At 36.6% G+C, this 19,677-nt stretch overlaps 1 protein-coding gene across 6 annotated transcripts in view; it reads right to left on the minus strand.

Moving 5' to 3' along the window:
- Positions 1 to 760: 760 nt before the first annotated feature.
- The window catches only part of BTBD10 (BTB domain containing 10), a 46,207-nt gene continuing 27,290 nt past the window's right edge, over positions 761 to 19,677 (minus strand). For all 6 annotated transcript variants that reach the window (XM_038404625.2, XM_038404627.2, XM_043515729.1 and 3 more), the window contains 7 exons: positions 17,231 to 17,424; positions 11,749 to 12,034; positions 8,426 to 8,528; positions 7,367 to 7,487; positions 5,935 to 6,132; positions 3,761 to 3,871; positions 761 to 1,904 (listed from right to left, as the gene is read on the minus strand). In XM_038404625.2, the coding sequence (XP_038260553.1) occupies positions 1,594 to 1,904; positions 3,761 to 3,871; positions 5,935 to 6,132; positions 7,367 to 7,487; positions 8,426 to 8,528; positions 11,749 to 12,034; positions 17,231 to 17,424 (1,324 nt within the window). In that variant the 3' untranslated portion in view covers positions 761 to 1,593. The remainder of the gene's footprint in view (positions 1,905 to 3,760; positions 3,872 to 5,934; positions 6,133 to 7,366; positions 7,488 to 8,425; positions 8,529 to 11,748; positions 12,035 to 17,230; positions 17,425 to 19,677) is intronic.

Here is a 19,677-nt window from a genome sequence, read left to right on the forward strand (position 1 = left end):
TGCAGCATTTACTTTTTTATCATAAAAAATTTCTGATAAAATCCCATTTAAGAAGTATGGTAGAAGCCATAGATTGTGCCTTGTTACCTTAAAAATGGGAAAAAAAAAAAAAATAAAAGAGAAACATTCAGTTCCAAGGCTTCATTCTCCACTCACGGCTTTCAGCCAAATTTCATATACACACACTTTACAGTTAAACACATTTCTAAAACGTTAACCAAATCTATAAAAAAGGAAAAGCTCTTTTATAATTCCAGTAATTTAAAAATCATCATGAACTATCTTTGGAAGTGCATCCATTTGATAAATGGAGAGAATTATAGTTTAACCATATTGCCTTACTTTTGCCTAATGGAGGAATGTCATCAGGTTTTTATTTTTGGGGCAGGGGGAAGAGGGGAGACCAATTGTTTTGCTCAGGAGGTTACTAGAGAAGCCGTTTTGACTACAGGACATACTTACAAGAGGCAGAAATGTCAGAAACAATCTCTTATCTAGTTGGCGTCAAGAGGCGAACAATTTTTAATATTTTAATTCAGAAGATAGATTCCCCAGTGCTGGGATTCCTAACTGGTATTTGATGGCTGATAAGGAAGGGAAAAATTGAAGACTGACACCATTCCTTCCATCATTAACACATTATATTCCTCCTCTCTCCTTAAGACTAGAGATGGAGAAGGAGTAAGTGCACAGATAGACACTGGAATTTATACCTAGAATATATAGTCTTTAGTAAGGGATAATTCATTTGTCAAACTGATTAAAATAATGGAAATTTTATTTGAATGAAAAAACTTGAATTTACAATCATTTAATAAATGAAGAGTGAACCCTCTGCATTTTTTCTATTCCATGAGACTTACTACAAACTTTTAGTAAATAAATATTTCCATCAACAAATTCAGATAAGGCAAAATTTAAGAGAAATCCCCCTAACAATTGTTCACAATCCTTCAACATGGCTCACATTACAAACAAGTGAAAAAATTCACTGGAGAAATTTGAGTTGGGCAGGAAGTTAAATGGGTAATTGAATAATGTCCTCAATCCAAAAACCCCAGTGGTAATCATATTGTGCTCAATCATATACAATACATTTAAGAGTCCATCTATTTAGAGCAAACTATTTACATTTAAATGAGTAGAGAGACTTTGATAGAAGCACTTTGTTAAAGTTAGCATTGTGCAACACATTTAGAAAAAATGGCTTTGAGAATCCATTTATCAAGCAGCCATTCATAAAGTGCTACTATCAATTCTGATTCTGTATTTTGCCTTCCATGTAACAATATTGAATTTACAGTAGCCAGCAGATCCCATTGTTTTTGATGGGCCTAGAAGGACAGTCCAGGATACAAATAACCAATATTGCAAACCTACTCAAACAAATACATGTACGTAACTGGAACCTCAGGATGTTTTAGTTGTACTCTTTAAAAACCATGATTAGATACTCCTTTGGTCTCCAAGAGAGCCCATTCTGCAATATCCTAAACACTGTGTTATACAATGAAGAAAAGCTGGAATTGCAGTGCAGTATGAGAGAGAGTCACTTTTTAAGGTAGCATGCTTTTGTTTGAATAAGAATCTGAATCAGAGTGCTGGGTTTTGTCCCTCCGGATCCACATCATTGTTGCTGGGTGGAGGATGAATAGGTAGAATATCCAGCTCATCCACTTGTGGTGTGGGGTGCATTACCACTAGCTGGTCCTGGGGGATATCTGCTGCAGCTGCTGCTAGGTTTGTAATAGATTTACTCTTTACACATTGAAAGTCAACATGCCGACTCTTTCCTTCTTCCTTTTCCCATGACATCCGAATGAATGGTCTTTGGACATAGTTGTAAATCACCTCTGGCCTCCCACCTGGCCGTTTCTTCACTTTTTCTTTGTATGTGGGGTAACCTAAAAATATTAGAACAAAATGACAATTAAAGTTTCCATTACTACTTAGCTCAAAGTTCTCCTTCACCAGCTCAGCTTCAAAGCATGTACATAACCAGCCAACCAGAAGGTTGAGACACACTGAAGATAAGCAGGTCCATTTCCAGATTAGCATACAGAATGATGCAGACACCACCATGTTTTGGGTTGGGTTTTTTTTTTTGTTTTTTTTTTTTAATAAAAACCATCATGCATTCCCGCAGTTTATAAACCAAACACAAAAGCTGATAAACATTAGCCAAAATCCAGGAGAAAAAATGTTAAGGCCATTTACTACTAAAGCAACTCTCTCTGGACCTATTGAAGAGAGTGCCTGCAAAAGTAATGCTAATAACTCTCCCCTCTAGACAGAAAGTAGTATGCTACTCTCACAGCACTGTTGGCCTGGAGAGCAAGGGATGAGGTTTGAGATGTGAACCCCCATGCTGTTGATATAACAACGTACTGGCATGAGTTCTCCAGGCTGGGTCCCAAGCATTTTCCCCCTCATTTCAAACAACCGGAAACACTGACTAGAGACAATAATACATTACGATAACTTCCGCAGCAAAGCAAAACTGGGTTCCATATTTGTTTTGGGGGTAGGAAGAGAAAGATGCAGCCAAGTGGTCTTTTATTTCTCATTACTAAGTATGGAAAGTTGTCTCCAGTTTTATTTCTGTGGGGGCCCAGACAAATAGCAGCTGTTTTCTTTCATTTCAAAACAACAAAGTTGGAATCTAGAGACTGGAAATACCAGCAGTAAAAGTATTAACCGTGTATAAATGAAAATAGGGTTGCAGGACTAATACAGTTTTCAATTCAATTCAATATATTTTAAAGAACAGGACCAATTCTAAAACAATTGGATGCACGTTTTAGGTTAGCGAGCTAGAATCATCCAGCTGCTTCACCCAACCTGGCAAGTGGAAACATTGATTTGTGGGACTATTCATTTAAGATCATCAACAAGTTCACTTTCCTTAAATCACAACTACTGGGTTTCTGGGAACCGAGTTCAAGACTAACTCAGTTCTTATTCCTGCACTCATGCTCTAAAAATTTAGGGACACTAAACACTTCAGCTGTCCTTTGCCTGACCAAAGTTGTGCTAATGGAGTCTAAAGGGAACAGAGTCCAGCCCTTCTAGGCTAGAAGAAGGTTGTCATAAATACAGCTGGCCAACACTGTTCAAACTACTTTTGGGGGAGAATTTTGCTTGACAATTTCCATAAAATCTGGCTTATTGCTTTTTTGAGTTACAAAATTCTTATTTATGGAAAACCAGTGTTCAGTAAGCTTAAAAATCTTTTCCTATTTTTGTACCAGCTGCTCTAGTCATGAAATGGGGCAGAGAACAAGATCCTTAAAGCTCCCTAAAGTTCAGAGTAACCCAATTCCTTCCTTCCTTTCTCTTCCCCCACAGCTCAGTCATGGCAGCTTTCTGTCAGAGGGGTCAGGTTTGCCTATGTGAACAGGGCATGGGCAATATTTTTATATATAATTTTACATTTAAAAGCTCCATTATGAGATTATTTAGGTTGCAAAGAAAACACTTGAAAGTTAGGAAATCCATAATTAAGGTCACAGGATACAGCAGAACCATCCACTCATTGATAAATCAAAGAAAGCTCTGCAGTAAGAAGGTATGTTAGAATCTGGACACAAGATAAGCCAACAGGGTGGACAAATTAGTTTCCAACAGACTAATAAGCTAATACCACTGACTTACAATAGCTCATATAGTAAAGTAGGAACAGTGGCTGTACAGAAGGGCAGAAGCACAGAAATGTCCTTTGCCAAAGGATTAGCTTGGAAGCAATGAAAATTACTCATACCTTCAATACCCAACCGAATCTTCTTGAGCCCCCTTTCCTTCAGAACCGATTTGGCCACATCTCTGTTTTCAATATACTTGAAGAATCTATACAATTTTGTGCTGTAAATAACTGGGAAAATTGCATTTCAGAGATTAATAAAAAATTGTACTGGAAGTTTTTAACCTCTAGTTGTACAATGAAGATGGTCTAAGTGGTGGTTACAAATGAGACCAGAGGGGGTTGATAAACACCACAATGTAAAGTTACCTAGAATTCAACCATATGGGTGAATCATGAGCTCTTATTCCATCATCCTATTTAAATCTGTAATTCCAGTTGAAACTTTTGAAAAATCTCCTAGGATGTTATAAGTCAACTAAGATTGAAATATGAGAAAAATAAAGGCATATATTCAAACACAATTTAAGGGTATGGTCAACTGAAATGCTGGATGGTTTTTCCCCCACTGATTTCATTCATGTTTTTATAGACTGATGTTTTCTTGAAGGCGCTCAGAATTGAGACATGGCAGAGTTTGTAGTGTAAATTAAACTACAATGAATCCCAAGAAAGGTAAAGTTCTAAGATGCGTTCCTCATATAGACAGATTACCCTGCATACATGTTAAAATTCTTGCCAATCTATTTAGCAAGTGGATTAGAGTTAAGCTTTGATCATTTCTTTTAGAGAAAGAAAAAAGTTTCCTAAAAGGGCAGACACTACACTGACAAGTGGAGCCTGCTAAATACAGAGGAGGCTTCTCAGTCGTTTAGGTTAGTAGCCCTCGACCCCTTCCTGTTTTCATGCTATGTTATTTTTCTGAAAAATAGGAATTGCCAAGATTTACACAAAAAAGATCCCTTCACAAGCTATGTAAAATTCCCAGAGCAAACACATGAGTGTGTAATAAAACGGAATTACTTTTTTTTTTTTTTTTTAATTGCGACAGTTACTGCCTCCTTAAGATCGCTAGAAGTCTGACCAGTCTTCTTTGCCTTGCTCTGCTAGAACAGTGACATTACTCATACTTGGGCTTGGAAGTATTCCATTTTTATTGATAAATGTCAGTAAACATCAATGTCACCACATACACAAACTGACAAAAATATTTCCATCAATAATAAAAATTTACGGACAGGCAAAGTTAGAAAAATGCTGTTTGAGAACTTAGTGATTTAAGTATATTTATTTTGTATATTTTGACATGACACATTGACAATGTGTTTTAACAGTTATAAAGCTTTAACTTTTTGAATCTCAACATCTGTCATTAATTGTCCGACCCCCTATTCTCTGACTATAAATTCCCACAACTGTGAAAATTTAAATTAATAAAAAATCAAAAAATGGTTAAAAATAAAAACATTGGTATTTTCCGTTGAAATTAAAAAATAAAAATCAAATTCTGCCAAGCCTAACACACTGTCTGAAATTATTTTCAACTAAACTATTTTCACTGCCTCAAACATGCTGGGGGAGAAGAAACTGAAGTTTCTCAAGATTAAAATTCACCTTGACTGAGTTTTGGTAAAGTTTTAACAAAAGTTACTTGAGAGGTTTGCACAGTGTCAGATTAAAAGAAGAAAGCCTTGGAAGGCCTTTTATTTTGTTGGAGCACAAAAAAAAGTCAACTTTTTAAATAAACTGAATCCATATCCTCAGACTAGAAAGGAACTTCAAATGGCACAAAGATGCTGTGCATGAGCAGAAGGGAATTCATTATCAATTGCTTCTAACTTATTTATGGACCAAGCTGTTCAGAATGTTTACATAACGAAGGAAGAGAACTTTGGCTGGTGCACTCAATCCATGTCTCTTTTGTAAACCAATTCTTCATTTTAAAAGTAAAATTGGCCAAAAATGGGAATCATTCTTCAAATGCTTTCCAACTAACTCTGTTTGAAAGTATTTTTCCCCTCAACTGCTTGTGTCCTTTAGTAAGTATTTTATTCCTGTCTTTGAACAGAGTTCAGAGTAGCAGCTGTGTTAGTCTGTATCCGCAAAAAGAAAAGGAGGACTTGTGGCATTGTAGAGACTAACAAATTTGTTAGTCATTTGTTAGTCACAAATCATCTGTGCACTAGTAGCAGCGGGGATGTTGTAAAGCTCTGATAGTGACTCAGGCACTGATGCAGAGTCAACAAAGCACTTTGGCGGAGCTAAATTCAATACATTTATAAAATCAGACTTACTTTGTGAATATTCCTCTCCCATCTGTGGAGGATACTCTTCATCCCAATCAACCACATCATCATCCGTAAGCACGACAATGTGGCACTCTCTCTCGCCACTTTGGGCACTAGCTACCATCAGTGGAAGAATCATTTCTTCAAGGTAAAATTCAAACTGTCTGCGAGCACCATCATTTGATAATTCATGCATAAGAGCACCTGAAATCAAACCCATAAAAAGCGTACTGACATTGGGAACGTTGGTAGAGAAATGCAGGCTGGAATTAAAACTGAACAGCAGCAAACATCCGCCCATAACGAAATAAAACAAAGCATAATGTCAATTCCTTTGACTGTTAAGTGGTCTGATAGTTTCCTTTGGTTTATTAGTATGAGCAAAAGCAGAACTGCCTTTCAATTTAAATAGGCAGAAATAATGTGTCAAGGTTTGTGTAGGAAGGATTGTCTTGCAATTTTCTATTGTCCTGTCAAACAGAATAACCTGATAATCAGATTATGCAACCATGTCTTTCTACATTAAGTGATAACTGTTTTCTTACATTTCTGGTACATGTATGATAGTGATTTGTAAAATTCCCCTCGTATTTGCTAAAAAAAATTTGCAGTATTTAGCAGCCCAGGATATGAGAGAAACAAGATAGGTGAGGTAATAGCTTTTATCTGGCTAGCTTCTGTTGGTGGAAGGTACAAGCTTTAAAGCTACACAGAGCATTTCTTCCGGTCTGGGGAAAGACACCCTATGGAACTCCAAGGTCTCAATTCTGAAGACTGGCCGTCTAGGTGGGACATTACACTAATCTGAGATTACAAGTATCAGAAATATAGACTCATGAATGGAAAAATGTGTGTGCCAATATACTGCTTAAAAACTTGAAATACTATCTAGGATGCGTTTTTATTTATTAAAAGTTTTGTGCCTACTTTATTTGGACCAAAAGACTTGTTTAAGTATTGGCTCTTTTAAGCCTGGAACATACGGTCATAATGCTAAACATTGTATTTTATACATCCATTTCTCATCAAGACAGTTTGTCACTTTTACTGTGAAAACACTGAAATTAGAGAATGACCAACTTTCTAAGTAACAAATGATGGGGAGATCTGTTCATTAACTTCACCTCATGAATTTGTTCCCAAAAGATCTCTGCTGTCAACCAATTGCTGATATTTCTCAACTTGTCTACACAAGGACATACATGAACAAATAAGGACCTTAATGAGACACCTGTTACGGGGCTGTGCTGATCTGGCACACAGGAGGGAGTAGAAAAGAGAAAGGTTTATCTCCCCACAACATTTTACACATTCCAGATTATGCATTTGATTTTCTTACAATATTTTACAGTAATATCAAGACTTTTTAAAGTAAACTATGCGTACATTTTAATTAACACATGTACTCTACAATTATTGTAATAAATTACATACTTACTGAGATCTCTACATTTGATAGTACTATATTCAAAGGAGATGCAAAGATAGTCACATGCTTCTCTTAGTTCAGGAATAGATATTCCGTCAGGACAACGTATTATCCCAGTCTTATAGTAATCCTTATAATATAGGAAAAGCACAAATATTAGACTAAACTATCTGCTGATAGAAACATTTCGTTCACTGTTAAAGGACCTTTTCCATATTCATAAATCCTAATGCTCTGTATTGCAATCTTCAAGAACATGATTAATATGTTCAAAATATGTTTATCGAACAAAGACTGAACCACATGATTAATATGTTCAAAATATGTTTATCCTCAGACTTAGAGCTTCCAGAACAGAAGGGCCACTATCAAGTGAAAAGTCATTTTAAAGTTTTAGCTCTATTAAGTTTCTATTTTAAATTACAAATCTTTGAACTGAACATTTAAGTATGAAATTTATTTATATGGTTTACTATTTACACATCACTCAACTTCTACTGCTCTATAGCTCAGCCTCCAAAGCAGTACAGCAGCCAGACTGCATTGTGGTAATGTTTAAGGCAGTCTAATTTTCTTTGCAGACTGCACATTGCAATTTTCTGCAAGTGTAACTGCTGCCTGCAGTATGTACTGTTGAAATAACTTATTTCATTCACTGTAAAAGAATCAAGAACAAGAGCTGATAAAATAAAGCCCAAATGACTCTGAATTAAAAGTTCACAAAAAAGCTGTTTAAAAATAAGTTAAATCTTTCATAATTCTTGATTCCTGAGGCTTAGCCAAACCCCTGGAGTGCATGGCTGGAAACACAAGTGCACTTAAAAATAAGAGGAGCATTTTCCATATCAAGTTATTCTTTCAAAAGGAAAAATAATCACTTATTTATAGAAGATTGTATTTAAAAAGTCACATCCAGCAGAGAGATATTGCCTCACCAATATCTCTGTCAAACTTCTATTATATGCCTGTGTTGTTTTTAAATATAGAAAGTGTTCAGCTTTTCCAGTTTCAGGGATTATAAAATCCACACCTCTGTTGGTTAAACTGTACTATTGAAAATAAAATCACCAGAATAGCACGAAACACAGTTGATCCAATTCCTTCAGCTACTTCATATTCTCCCTTTTCATTAGGACGGGTGAAGTTATGTTCTCTGCCTGATCCAAACATCCTATTGAACAGAATGACAATTCAGTTAGAACCCACTTCAGATTTACAAGGAACTTAGATGAAGCATAACATGCTAAAACTGCAGATGTAATGGCAAAGAATTCACACTCCATCTCGGAAGTTATTGACCGTATGCAAGAGGAGATACTTTTGCACTGTTCAGCAGAGCTGGCCAAAACTTGGAATTTCCAATCATGGACATTTCAGAGTTTGATTTAGTTCCAAACTGGAATGAACACAAGTAATTTCAAAACCTCAAGCAAAACAAAATTCTGAAAAAAAATTTCTATCTTGAAAAAAATTCAAAACATTTCATGTTGAAACAAAACTTTCATGTTGATGTTTCTTTTGCAATACATACGGAGGCTTGGAGGATCAGAGAGTGGTTGGCTACAGAGTAATAAGAGGAACACGTTCTTCCTGAAGTTTGAGGACATTGCCTCTGCAGCATTCCCAGTTTTGAAAGTGAGGTATCCAGCTCATTCCCAAACTCAGGTGTGTTATCCTTACACTCCCCAATCTCTGCTTACATCTCTTGGTTCATATCCTCCTCCCTCTGCTTCTGGTTCCTAACCACTTCCCCCAAAAAAGTGCTTCCAGTGGAGGATTTTGCTTGTGCCACTGCTATACATAGCACATCAACCAGTACTGGCAGCAGTAAAGAGAAAGTTACTAGGATTGCACACATCGCAATTAATAGTGGTGATAGCAACCTAATGAAACTGAGAAAGCCTTCTGTGGTCAACCAGCACAGGAACAATTCTCCACTGTGGGATTCTCCTGCGCTATCATTTTACAAATGTAAGTTTAACATGGGGAAATAGTGACCCACCTGCACTTAAAACTCTCCTACATGTATTCATAGGTGTTATGTGCATATTATGGAAGGACATTTCCTATGAAATACAGTTTTACTGGCTAAAAGAAAAGGAGGACTTGTGGCACCTTAGAGACTAACAAATTTATTAGAGCATAAGCTTTCGTGAGCTACAGCTCACTTCATCGGCTGTAGCTCACGAAAGCTTATGCTCAAATAATTTGTTAGTCTCTAAGGTGCCACAAGTCCTCCTTTTCTTTTTGCGAATACAAACTAACACGGCTGCTACTCTGAAACCAGTTTTACTGGCTGTACTTCCCAGTTAAAACCTCCGATCTTCAGTAATAAGGGAGACCACAATCTTAAAGAGGATAGACTTTCAGCAGTTTTGAAAACTCCACCTATTGCTTTTACACTTTTCATAAACATCAAGCTGTATACATTATTTTATATCAGACATGGAGCTGAAACACTGCTTTGTTTTTTTAAGCACACAAACAGGCTCTAAGGCATAAAGTGTTATGCATTTATCCATCTTATGCCATTAGACATTTTACTTTAAAAATACACCCACTTGCCAATAAATAAATAAAATAAATCAATACATACATAAGTACATAAACATTAAAAAAAGTTTCTGCATGTATGTACATATCAAGGACAAATGCCTAGATTGAGTACCTTTTGTATTAATATAGGAGGCCAGCCTTTACATTCATATCCATGCCCTTGTTTAATATTTAATTTATGAAAGTCAGAGTCCAATAGGTTCTATAAGGCTTTAGGCAAAGAATAAATCTTCACCAAGGTAACCAAGTAGACTCTGGTTAAGCGGTTCTTGCTCAATGCCCTGCCAACTGGTGCTGGAGAAGGAGCAACATTAGATGTTATTTTCAGACCAATATTTTCACATTTTTTTAACCTACTTTTGAACTGGCAAAAGTATAGAATAAGCTTGTTCATTAGACCAATCCCTGGAGGAGAGACTAACCTAATGACATCTCATCTACACAAGAGCTCTAGTATTTTTGTCACTAGATGTCTATCCCCTAAGTCAATGACAAAGGAGACAAATTTGCTGCGTTTTACACTGACATGCAGTTTGTTTCCCACCCACGCCCCATATATGTCAAAAACATTTCCTTTCATCTACCTCATAATAAAGAAGGTTAAAGGTGCTGGTTTTGCCTTATTCCAGTTGTTTTGTTTCATTTTGTTTGTTCTTTTGGCACATAATCACAAAAGGACAACAAAGTTACTATTTAATCTTCCCATTGGCCATTTAAACAAAGCATGAGATTGTTTATCATTTTTACCACCTATACCTTAGCCAGAACCTCCATTCAGATGTATTTAAAAATATGACAGCATGAGTGCTGTGCTGAGACACAGCCATGTTTCACGTGAACATGTCGCACAAGGCTATATACCCAGAGAAGCATAACAATTTGGTAGTCCAGCATGAGACCCCCCTTGAATGTCCCATCAAGAGGAAAAAGTGACCCTTAAACATGGGAAATGGGAAAGTGCCTGGCGCCAGGCTGGTTGATCCAAAGGGTCTTTTCTGACCTATTACATTTATTAAAAAGACACAAAATATTGAAGTCAACACTGAATATTAAAGCCATACTTCTGATAATCTTTCATTCAACAATTTACCACTTCTTTAAGTGTTTTGATTCTCTTTGCTAATAAACACTGCCAACTATCTGCATTGCAAGGTAGTGTCACTCAATCTCACAGAAACAGGGCATGCCACTTTAGAAAACAGGAATTTTCAGCATCATTACGACTTTTCAACTGACTAGAACAAGATAATCCGCATCTTCCTGAATGGCTTTCCTTCACTCTCTTATCCCAGAGGTTAGCTATGGTCATTGCTTTGCTATCATGAAAAAATGAATTAAGAAGGGCAAATGTCCAAGTAATCCCAGCAGTCACTGGTTCAATTCAAAACCAGTTGCTTTGTAAATTGACTATAGTGCAGGACTGTATTTCTGAAAAATGTGAAAACAGACTGGCTTGAAGCAATGTATAGCAAGAGAAGAGGAAGCAAAGCTTCCATTAACAGATGAATGCTTCATTTCCTCTCTGAGAAACAGCTTGCCAGCAGTAACCATCTTTTCCATTTCACAGATTTCTCACTACCCTTTTAACTATTCATGTCACAAGGATGTTCTCTTTTGGATACAACTAATTGTGTTACTAATTCAGTCACAAAATCACGTGAAGTGAAATACAGGAAAGTAGAACTTACACAGTAACTATTTTTTTAAAAAAAATTAAAGATAAAACATTAGCAGCCAAAAACATTAGGATTCAACATTTGTTTTCAAAAAGCAATTCAATTAGATTCAAGAAATGTTTAGAGTATCGTATTGCGCAAAATAATAATGATACCAACCTGCCCAACATCGTATTAGGCTGTGCAGTAAAAATCGAAGGATCTACAACAAATCTAGTGTTGTCCACTATAAGAGTAACCCGTTCAGAGGTTCTTACACTCCGGGCTCCTTCTTTTGCATTCTCATACACAAATACCATTTCCCCAGCAGTCTTGCAACTCCCATCTGAACTTGACTGGCTACTGTTTCTACTGCTGTTCCCAACACTACTATTGGAACCATTTGGGGAAGTTTTCTGAGGACGAGGACTGCTTGGCCGAGATGAACTGTGATCCTTTTCTCGATCTAAAAACAGAAATTGGGGGGGAAAGAGAAGTTAGAATTTTAGGTTTAATAAGAGCTCGTCAGACCATCTATCTTATTTAAAAAAAAAAAACAAAAAAACCTCATGAACGTGGTGACCTGATTAACTGAAAAAAAAAGTCTTAGGACTTGTCTACACAACAAGTTACTGCATGCCAAGTATAGCACATTAGCTTGCTATGCAGCAACATCCTGCGTGGACGTTGTTACAGCACATTGAAAGTCCCAGGGTGGAATTTAGCATACCAATACTTCCACACAGGAAGCTATTGAGCAGCATGCTGGTGAGCAGTAGTTTGCCATGTAGACAAGCCCTTAAAAGTTAAAGACTAATAGGACAACCCAAATATTACATTTGACAACACAGCAAATCCTGCTACATTTTCAACCAAAGTTCCCATTTTCTGTATATATAATCATCTTTTTTTCCCCAAAAAAGTTCCTGGGAAAATGTAACATTCCATTTTCAGAGGAGAGGTTAGTGTATTGTATGAGTTCAGTTTCCAACAAATTAAAACAAAGGCATCGTATTTTTAAAATATTGCTTTGTAATAGCAGTTAAGCCTTTGCAGTGTTCTGTACCATTTGCTTCAACTCTGTTAATATCCTCTGGTGAGTCAATGACCAGCGGAAACTGCCAAAGGACTAGTATATGCTTCCAACTAGTGATGCACCTAATAGCCTTGTTACCTGGCAAACGGAGGCCAGCACCAGATACTTCACAAAAAGCAACAAGAAACTCCATAGCGGACAATGAGGAACAACATGCCCCTTGGGGAAATTTCTACCTAACCCCATCAGTCAGTGGTTAACTTAAGCCCTGAAGCATGAGAATTTATATCCATTATAAAAAATTATTTTAATCCTCACTAATAATATTGTGGATGTTCTCATCTATAAAATCTCTAATCTCTTGACTTCTAAGCAACTCTTGATCTCAATGATACCTTGCGACAAAGTACTGCAACATTTATTCATGGGTGGGGAAAAATCAATTTAACATCTGCCTTTCAGTTTCATTGTAACATTGCCATTTACTTTCTATATAGCAGTCATAATTTTGTATACCTCACATCCCTTGTCATGTGTTTCCTCTCTAAACTTTTTCAGTCTTTTCTCTCTTCGTATCATTCCATGCCTCTAACCGTTTATGCCACTTGGACCAATGATTTAAAAGTCACTTGATTTTTTTTTTTTAATCTGGTTTAAATCAGGTTGAGGCTTTGTAAAAATTAATTTGAAAATCTGTGCTATGGAATTTTAGACTAAAATTTATAATAAAAATACAGCATTTATAATTTTATTAAGTATCACTAATGACAGGATACATTATTTAAGATTACAGAACTGCTGTAGGCAAAAAAACAAAAACTTGAAAGTTAAGACCAGCAGACACAACTTTACTCACATGAATAATCCCATTGATTTAAATGGAACAACTTGTGTGTTTAAGATTAAACATGAACATAAGTGTTTGTAGCATCAGGGGCTAACATTTTTATTAAAAGCTTTCTTTCTAGCATAAAATCATTGTCATTTCAAAATAAAATGAACAATGTAAGCAACAATGCAATATTTAGACTTTTGCTATATTAACAAAATTAGTGAATTTTTTTTATATTCAACCCAAAAGTTTCAAAACAGACATGTAAAGTCAGACCCCTAAGATTGGTATTTTCAAAAGCACTAAAGTGACTCAGAAGCACAAATCTCAGTGACTTCAGCTGCACATCCTGAAGGAGGAGTTGTTGGGTGGTTGAAGCATTTCAGCCTTCTTAATTTGTGGAAGTTCTATAGGTCAGAAGTTGGTTTTAATTACAAAGTTACACAGGCTATTTATTTATCAATTTTGTGTTGCTTTCACAGTAAGAATGTTAATGAGACACCGGAGTTGTCTTTTTTGGCATAGTTGAGCATTTTAAGTATGAAATTTCTCTGTAGAAAAAAATCCATGTAAAATCTAAAATGACACTAATTAGGAAACTTTATAAGTACAAAACATCCACTTTAGCAATTTACTACAAAATGGGAAGTAAAGCAGCTTTGGCTTGTTTGTTTGTTTTAACTATATCATGGATTTTACCCACCATTCTTTGTATCCTTATGCTGTGACCAAATCACCCCCTCCATTCTTCGGGGCAGAAGCACAGGGGCCCACTTCCATTAGGTATTAGCAGGTATTCTCTCCCACCCAAAGAGAAAAGGGTGGACACCACCTTCATCCCCATATACACCTATTCTAGAAGGGGGAACCTTGTATTTAAACTTCCTATTGAGACGCATCGGAAGTGTATGCCTCTCAGAGCTATCATTTCACATTGCCTGCCTGAGTCTAAAGACCTCAGTACTTTGATTACATTCATTCAAGTTCTTCATCACAACTGTGATAGCCAGATATTTGATGTTTCCTTAAAAAAAAAAAAAAAAAAAAAAAAAAAAAAAAAAAAAAGCCCAGATTCTGATATAGTCACATGACTCCAGAAGATGGGGCCCTAAATGCATGCCTATAATTTGTATACTTCATCTGGCTCCAACTGAAAAAGAAATGAAAGGGTTATTTTATTTTATTTTATTTTTTTTAAATCGAACACTGCATGTCTTGTCAACTAACAGAAAATCGCATGTTAGGTCAGGATTGTTCCTCAAGTAGCACTTGGGAAACGGATTGCTTTTGTCAAAAGCAAAGAGGCAGATGACTTTGCATCCTTCAAGTTTTGGGAGGCAGGTAATATTCCTATAATTGACAATGAATGAAAACACTGCTCAAGAGGACACTGGCAACTGTTGGATTTGGGGAGTTGAGAATTGTTCTCAACGGCCTCAATTCTGGATAGACAAGGTGGATGAGGTAATATATTTTAATTGGACCAACTTTGTTGCTGAGAGAGACAAGCTTTCAAGTCTGGGAAAGGTACTCAGTGTCACAGCTAAACAGAAGGTTGAACAGCTACTCTCTAGTAATCACATGGAATGAGCATCTCTATAAGCGGTCACCTATTTGTGAAATCATACTCTGTGCAGCAAAGGAAAATACAGCCCAGTAACTGCAGAAAGTATTTTAAAAGTCACCTTTATTAAATATAAAAACACATGAGTGAGTTGAATCTCTGCTCTTTCATGATCTGTAACTTGACCTGCATCTGCCTCTTGATCTCTTATGTCTACCACTAGTATTATGGAGGCTCATTTTGAAGGGAAAAAATTACAGCAGTCCTTCCACCGCCACCATTTAACTTTTCTCGTTCTGCTAGTGAAGATTATCCCAGAGACCAGATTTTATTTATAAGTAGCAATCTACTGTTCTCTCATAGAAATTAGTTCTCAACGGCTGAAGGAGAATAGTAACAATCGCTTTTCTGGAACAAAGAATGAAAACGTGAACATAAACCTTCACTTTCATTCTCAACTATATAGTAGTCAAACAAAACAATGCTACCTGTGCTCTTCAGAAAGAAAGCATGTTCAGAATTCAGGAGTAAGTTAGTCCAGCTCAACAGTCTGTTTTGCCCAGCACAGTAACTCCTCACTTAACGTTGTAGTTATGTTCCTGAAAAATGTGACTTTAAATGAAACAATGTTAAGTGAATCCAATTTCCCCATAGGAATTAATGTAAATAGGGGGGTTAGGTTCCAGGGAAATTTTTTTTTTTGCCAGACAAAACATGCATTATATACATTTTAATCAATTTTAAACAAGCAATTTAATACAGGTATTAAACAGGCTGGCAGCCCTCCTATCAGTCCCCTATGTGCCCCCACACACACCCCACCCAGCGCCTCCCACCCATCGGTGGACCCCGCAGATCAGCGCCTTCCCCCTGCTCCCCCAGCCTCCTGCCTGTGGCAATCAGCCATCTTGCGGTGTTCAGGAAGTTGGGGAAGGAGGGGGGAGGCTGCACGCCACATCCTCATTCTCCCTCCAGCCTCCTGAATGCCGCAAGACAGCTGACTGCCGTGGGCAGGAGCAGCAGGGGGAAGGCGCTGATCTGTGGCATCCACCAGCAGGCGGGTGGGCGGCGCTGTGGGGGGAGGCACGTAGGGGGTCTGCGAGCCATGGACAAAGCAGGCGGCCAAATGACATTATAGGGGAGCACTGCACAATTTTAAACGAGCAAGTTCTGTAATGGAGCAGGGACGTAAGTTCGAAACGTCAAACGAGAGGATGCTAAGTGGGGAGTTACTGTATAGCAACAGTTCCACTATAACCTTAAAATGTTAAGGCACAAACTTTAGTAGCACCGGATTGTTAGACACCCCGCAAGCAGCAAAGTAAGGATGCTCATTTCTGAGCTTGTTTTTGGAACTGGAAAAAAAGCAGTTTACTTCAGAGATAGAATCAAGTAAGATTTCATATGTAAATTTGAGATCCTATGAAAATCAAGCTGTTTGACATTATGTTTCTATTACTGACATGACATGAGCGCTAATCATGACCAACGAGTAATTCTGGCTATATTTCATCAGCTGCGTCAACATGTGGCAGGAGCTCCCCAAACGCCAGATGCAATGAAACATTTAGCATTTTGTTCAACCCACGACGTCCGTTTCCATCTGGTACACCAGCTCCTTCTCCTATGTGACATCCCAGAAGACAGGGAGCCAATCTTTAAAAAGGTATGGAGAGGCTGAGTTTTTGTTTTTAAAAAAAGCCACTATTTATCAGAGTCTCCAGAGTTTAATACTTTATACCTCAAAGTTCACCAATTTACAAAACAAGATAGCGTTTTTTTGTTGTTGTTGTGTTTTGGGTTTTTTTTAAATGGAAGTATTTACCAGACACTCTCCCTGCCTTCAAATATTTAAGGTGCTACAGTAGGGTAAAATATATTTATTAACCAACTCCGGGCTTCAGCAGAGTTCTTTGGTTATTATGACTCAACATTTTAGTGCAGCTCCTACGTACTAGGGCATCATATCAAAATAGGAACCGCAAGCCAAACATGAATCAGCAACACAGTATGCCTAAGTGGAAAACATGAGTTTTGGACTAAAACTGAATATTACTTTCTAGTCCATGAGAGGCATTTTCCTAGTCTGAGGAATTTGAGCATGTATTGGTAATTATATATCAATTTTATCATCACTTGTAAGAAAAATTTTCTTTAATCTGCTCTACACAAAAAAAATAATTAGATTAAAAGATTAAGTTTTTGTAACACAAATTAATCTCCAACATACCACCATGGTGTTGTCTTGTTGGTGAAGTTACATTCCTGATACATGGAGTGAGTTGAGATTCTGATCTCTCATGGGATGAGTCTCGTGATCTGTCACTTGACCTGCGCCTGTCTCGTGATCTCTCATGTCCACCACTAGCACCATGAAGGCTCATTCTGGTATTGTCTACTCCTTTAGCAACACAAGATGGTGTACTAAAAACAAAAAACAAAACAAAACAAGAATCTATTCCGCATTCAACAATCTTAGAGCAACTTGTAAAACCATTCAGATTTTGAAAAATAATCCAGTATGTTTCAATATAAAATTAGGGAGACCAGACAACAAGTGTGAAAAATCGGGAGGGAGGTGGGGGATAACAGAAGCCTATATAAAACAAAGCCCCAAATATTGGGACTATCCCTATAAAATCAGGACATCTGGTCACCCTATATAAAATGATTTTAAATATTTTTATACTCAAGATACACAAAACTAGATTAATTTTATTTACCTCCAGTTCGTTGCTATATCATTCACATATTTCTGTATCTCTGTAGTATCGTTTAAGAGAATCAAACAATTACTCTCATATCACTGCAAAGCAACCTATAGTAAAATCCTACTGATCGCTTCGTGATTTGTAACGCCCAATTTCACAGAATCCATTGCACAGCTCCAATAAACCAACCATTACAAGTGATGCACATTTTAAAGTCAAAACAAAATATTTTAATTACTTCTACAAAATATACAAACAAAAGAAAATAACATAGTGCACCTTCAAAAGAAAAAAACATTAAATTAAAAAGGGTCAAGTTTAGCCTCAAAAAATTGAGTTTTGTAAAAAAAAAAAAAAAAGCTTTTATAAAATGTAAGACTAACAAAACATTGCCATACTATTTTAAAATTTAATTTTTTCCCTGAAGTAAACATTCCCCTGCAGTGTTCAGCCTCGTGCTAGCAACTGAAGAGAACCTGAAAATGGTGTCAATTTTTGATATCCAAACTAAGAGAAAAAGAAAATGAAAACTCACAAATCATAGCAATCCAGTAAGCAAAGAAGTAAGCTGCTTTCTTAAAACGGAGAAGTTTTTTAAAAATCTACAGTGCTAGTAACAGACAAGGAAATTTGTTTTAAAATATTTTAACTTGATAGCATAAGATCAAAGATTTAATCAATATAAAAAGTCATGTTACACTTTTTTGTTTAAATAAACAGAATGTGTTTTCTTAATACTGGCACCATTTAGCATTTAAACAAAGTTTTACTTATACATGTGAAAATATTTTTGTACTAAGAACTGGATTTCAAGCTCCATAATTTCAGAGGGTAGCTAAAATTATCTAATAATATTCTTAAACTAATTTATGGCACTTCAAATGCATCAAAATTTTAGATTACTACTGCTACAGTTTGGCACAGGAGTGATTCCACATAGTTTCTTTTTTGCACTCTTGACTTAGTTGAGAGTTCTAGGAAGACTATCAGTATAGACATGAATGAAAATATGAACTGATCCTTTTATAGGATTTCATATCCGATAATACAACGCATGCAACTTTCTAAAAATTAAGTACTGAATTACTGAGGCATAAAGAATCAGCCTAGGAGGCCTACACCAGAAAGAAAATCACTGTTTCCCACTGGTTTGTGTCCAAGAGATGGGGCTTGAATTACCCATTTACTTGCCAGCTTGTAAATCCCACAAACAACAATACTCTCAACCAAGAGAGAGCTTAAAGAAAGGACTGCTTGAGAAAAGCTAAGAGATTCAAGAACAACCCCCAACGGAAAAGATGGTAGGAATTATGATCCAATTAAGAACTACCAAACTAGACAGTGCACTCTACTGTAATTAGACACACAAACTTGAAAAGCCAGTTCCTGAAATATTTGTAAAAGGTTGATTAGAAGTTATCCAAGTAGAGATGAGACTCAAAGACTATTCAAAAGGTAAGTAACCGGCAGATAACAGATGTCTCCCCTTCAGCGATGGGTGCAGCATAAGAGCCTAAACACAACATAAGCTTCATGCCATCACTGCTTAATCTAGATGCCAGACCCCACCAAATTTAAAAAAAAAAGGATAGTGACTCTCTAAGAGGAGGAATTGGATGTCTCTTAACTAGCATTAACCAAGAAAATCCTAAAAATCTACGTCTTAAAAAGAATTTAAGAAGCCTAAAGTTTCTCTAAACCCTACCTGGATACAGACCATGAGGAAGAAGTTTCTACCAGCAAAAAAATTGGTGCAGAGAGAAACAACTGCAATATCATTTTCTGCCAAGCTTAAAATATGCTGCAGTAAGACAACACATTTTGTAGATGTAAAGTTGGCTAAGAGGTTACTGAGTAAGGTAAAAAACTGCAAGTCTTGATTTTTAGAGGGCAGCAAAGATCAGATGCACATTTCAAAATGAACAAGCTCTAAATGGATTCATTAACAAATGATGTTTTCAGAAGA

Source organism: Dermochelys coriacea, chromosome 6 (assembly GCF_009764565.3).
Source record: "Dermochelys coriacea isolate rDerCor1 chromosome 6, rDerCor1.pri.v4, whole genome shotgun sequence".
NCBI classification, from domain to species: Eukaryota; Metazoa; Chordata; order Testudines; family Dermochelyidae; genus Dermochelys; species Dermochelys coriacea.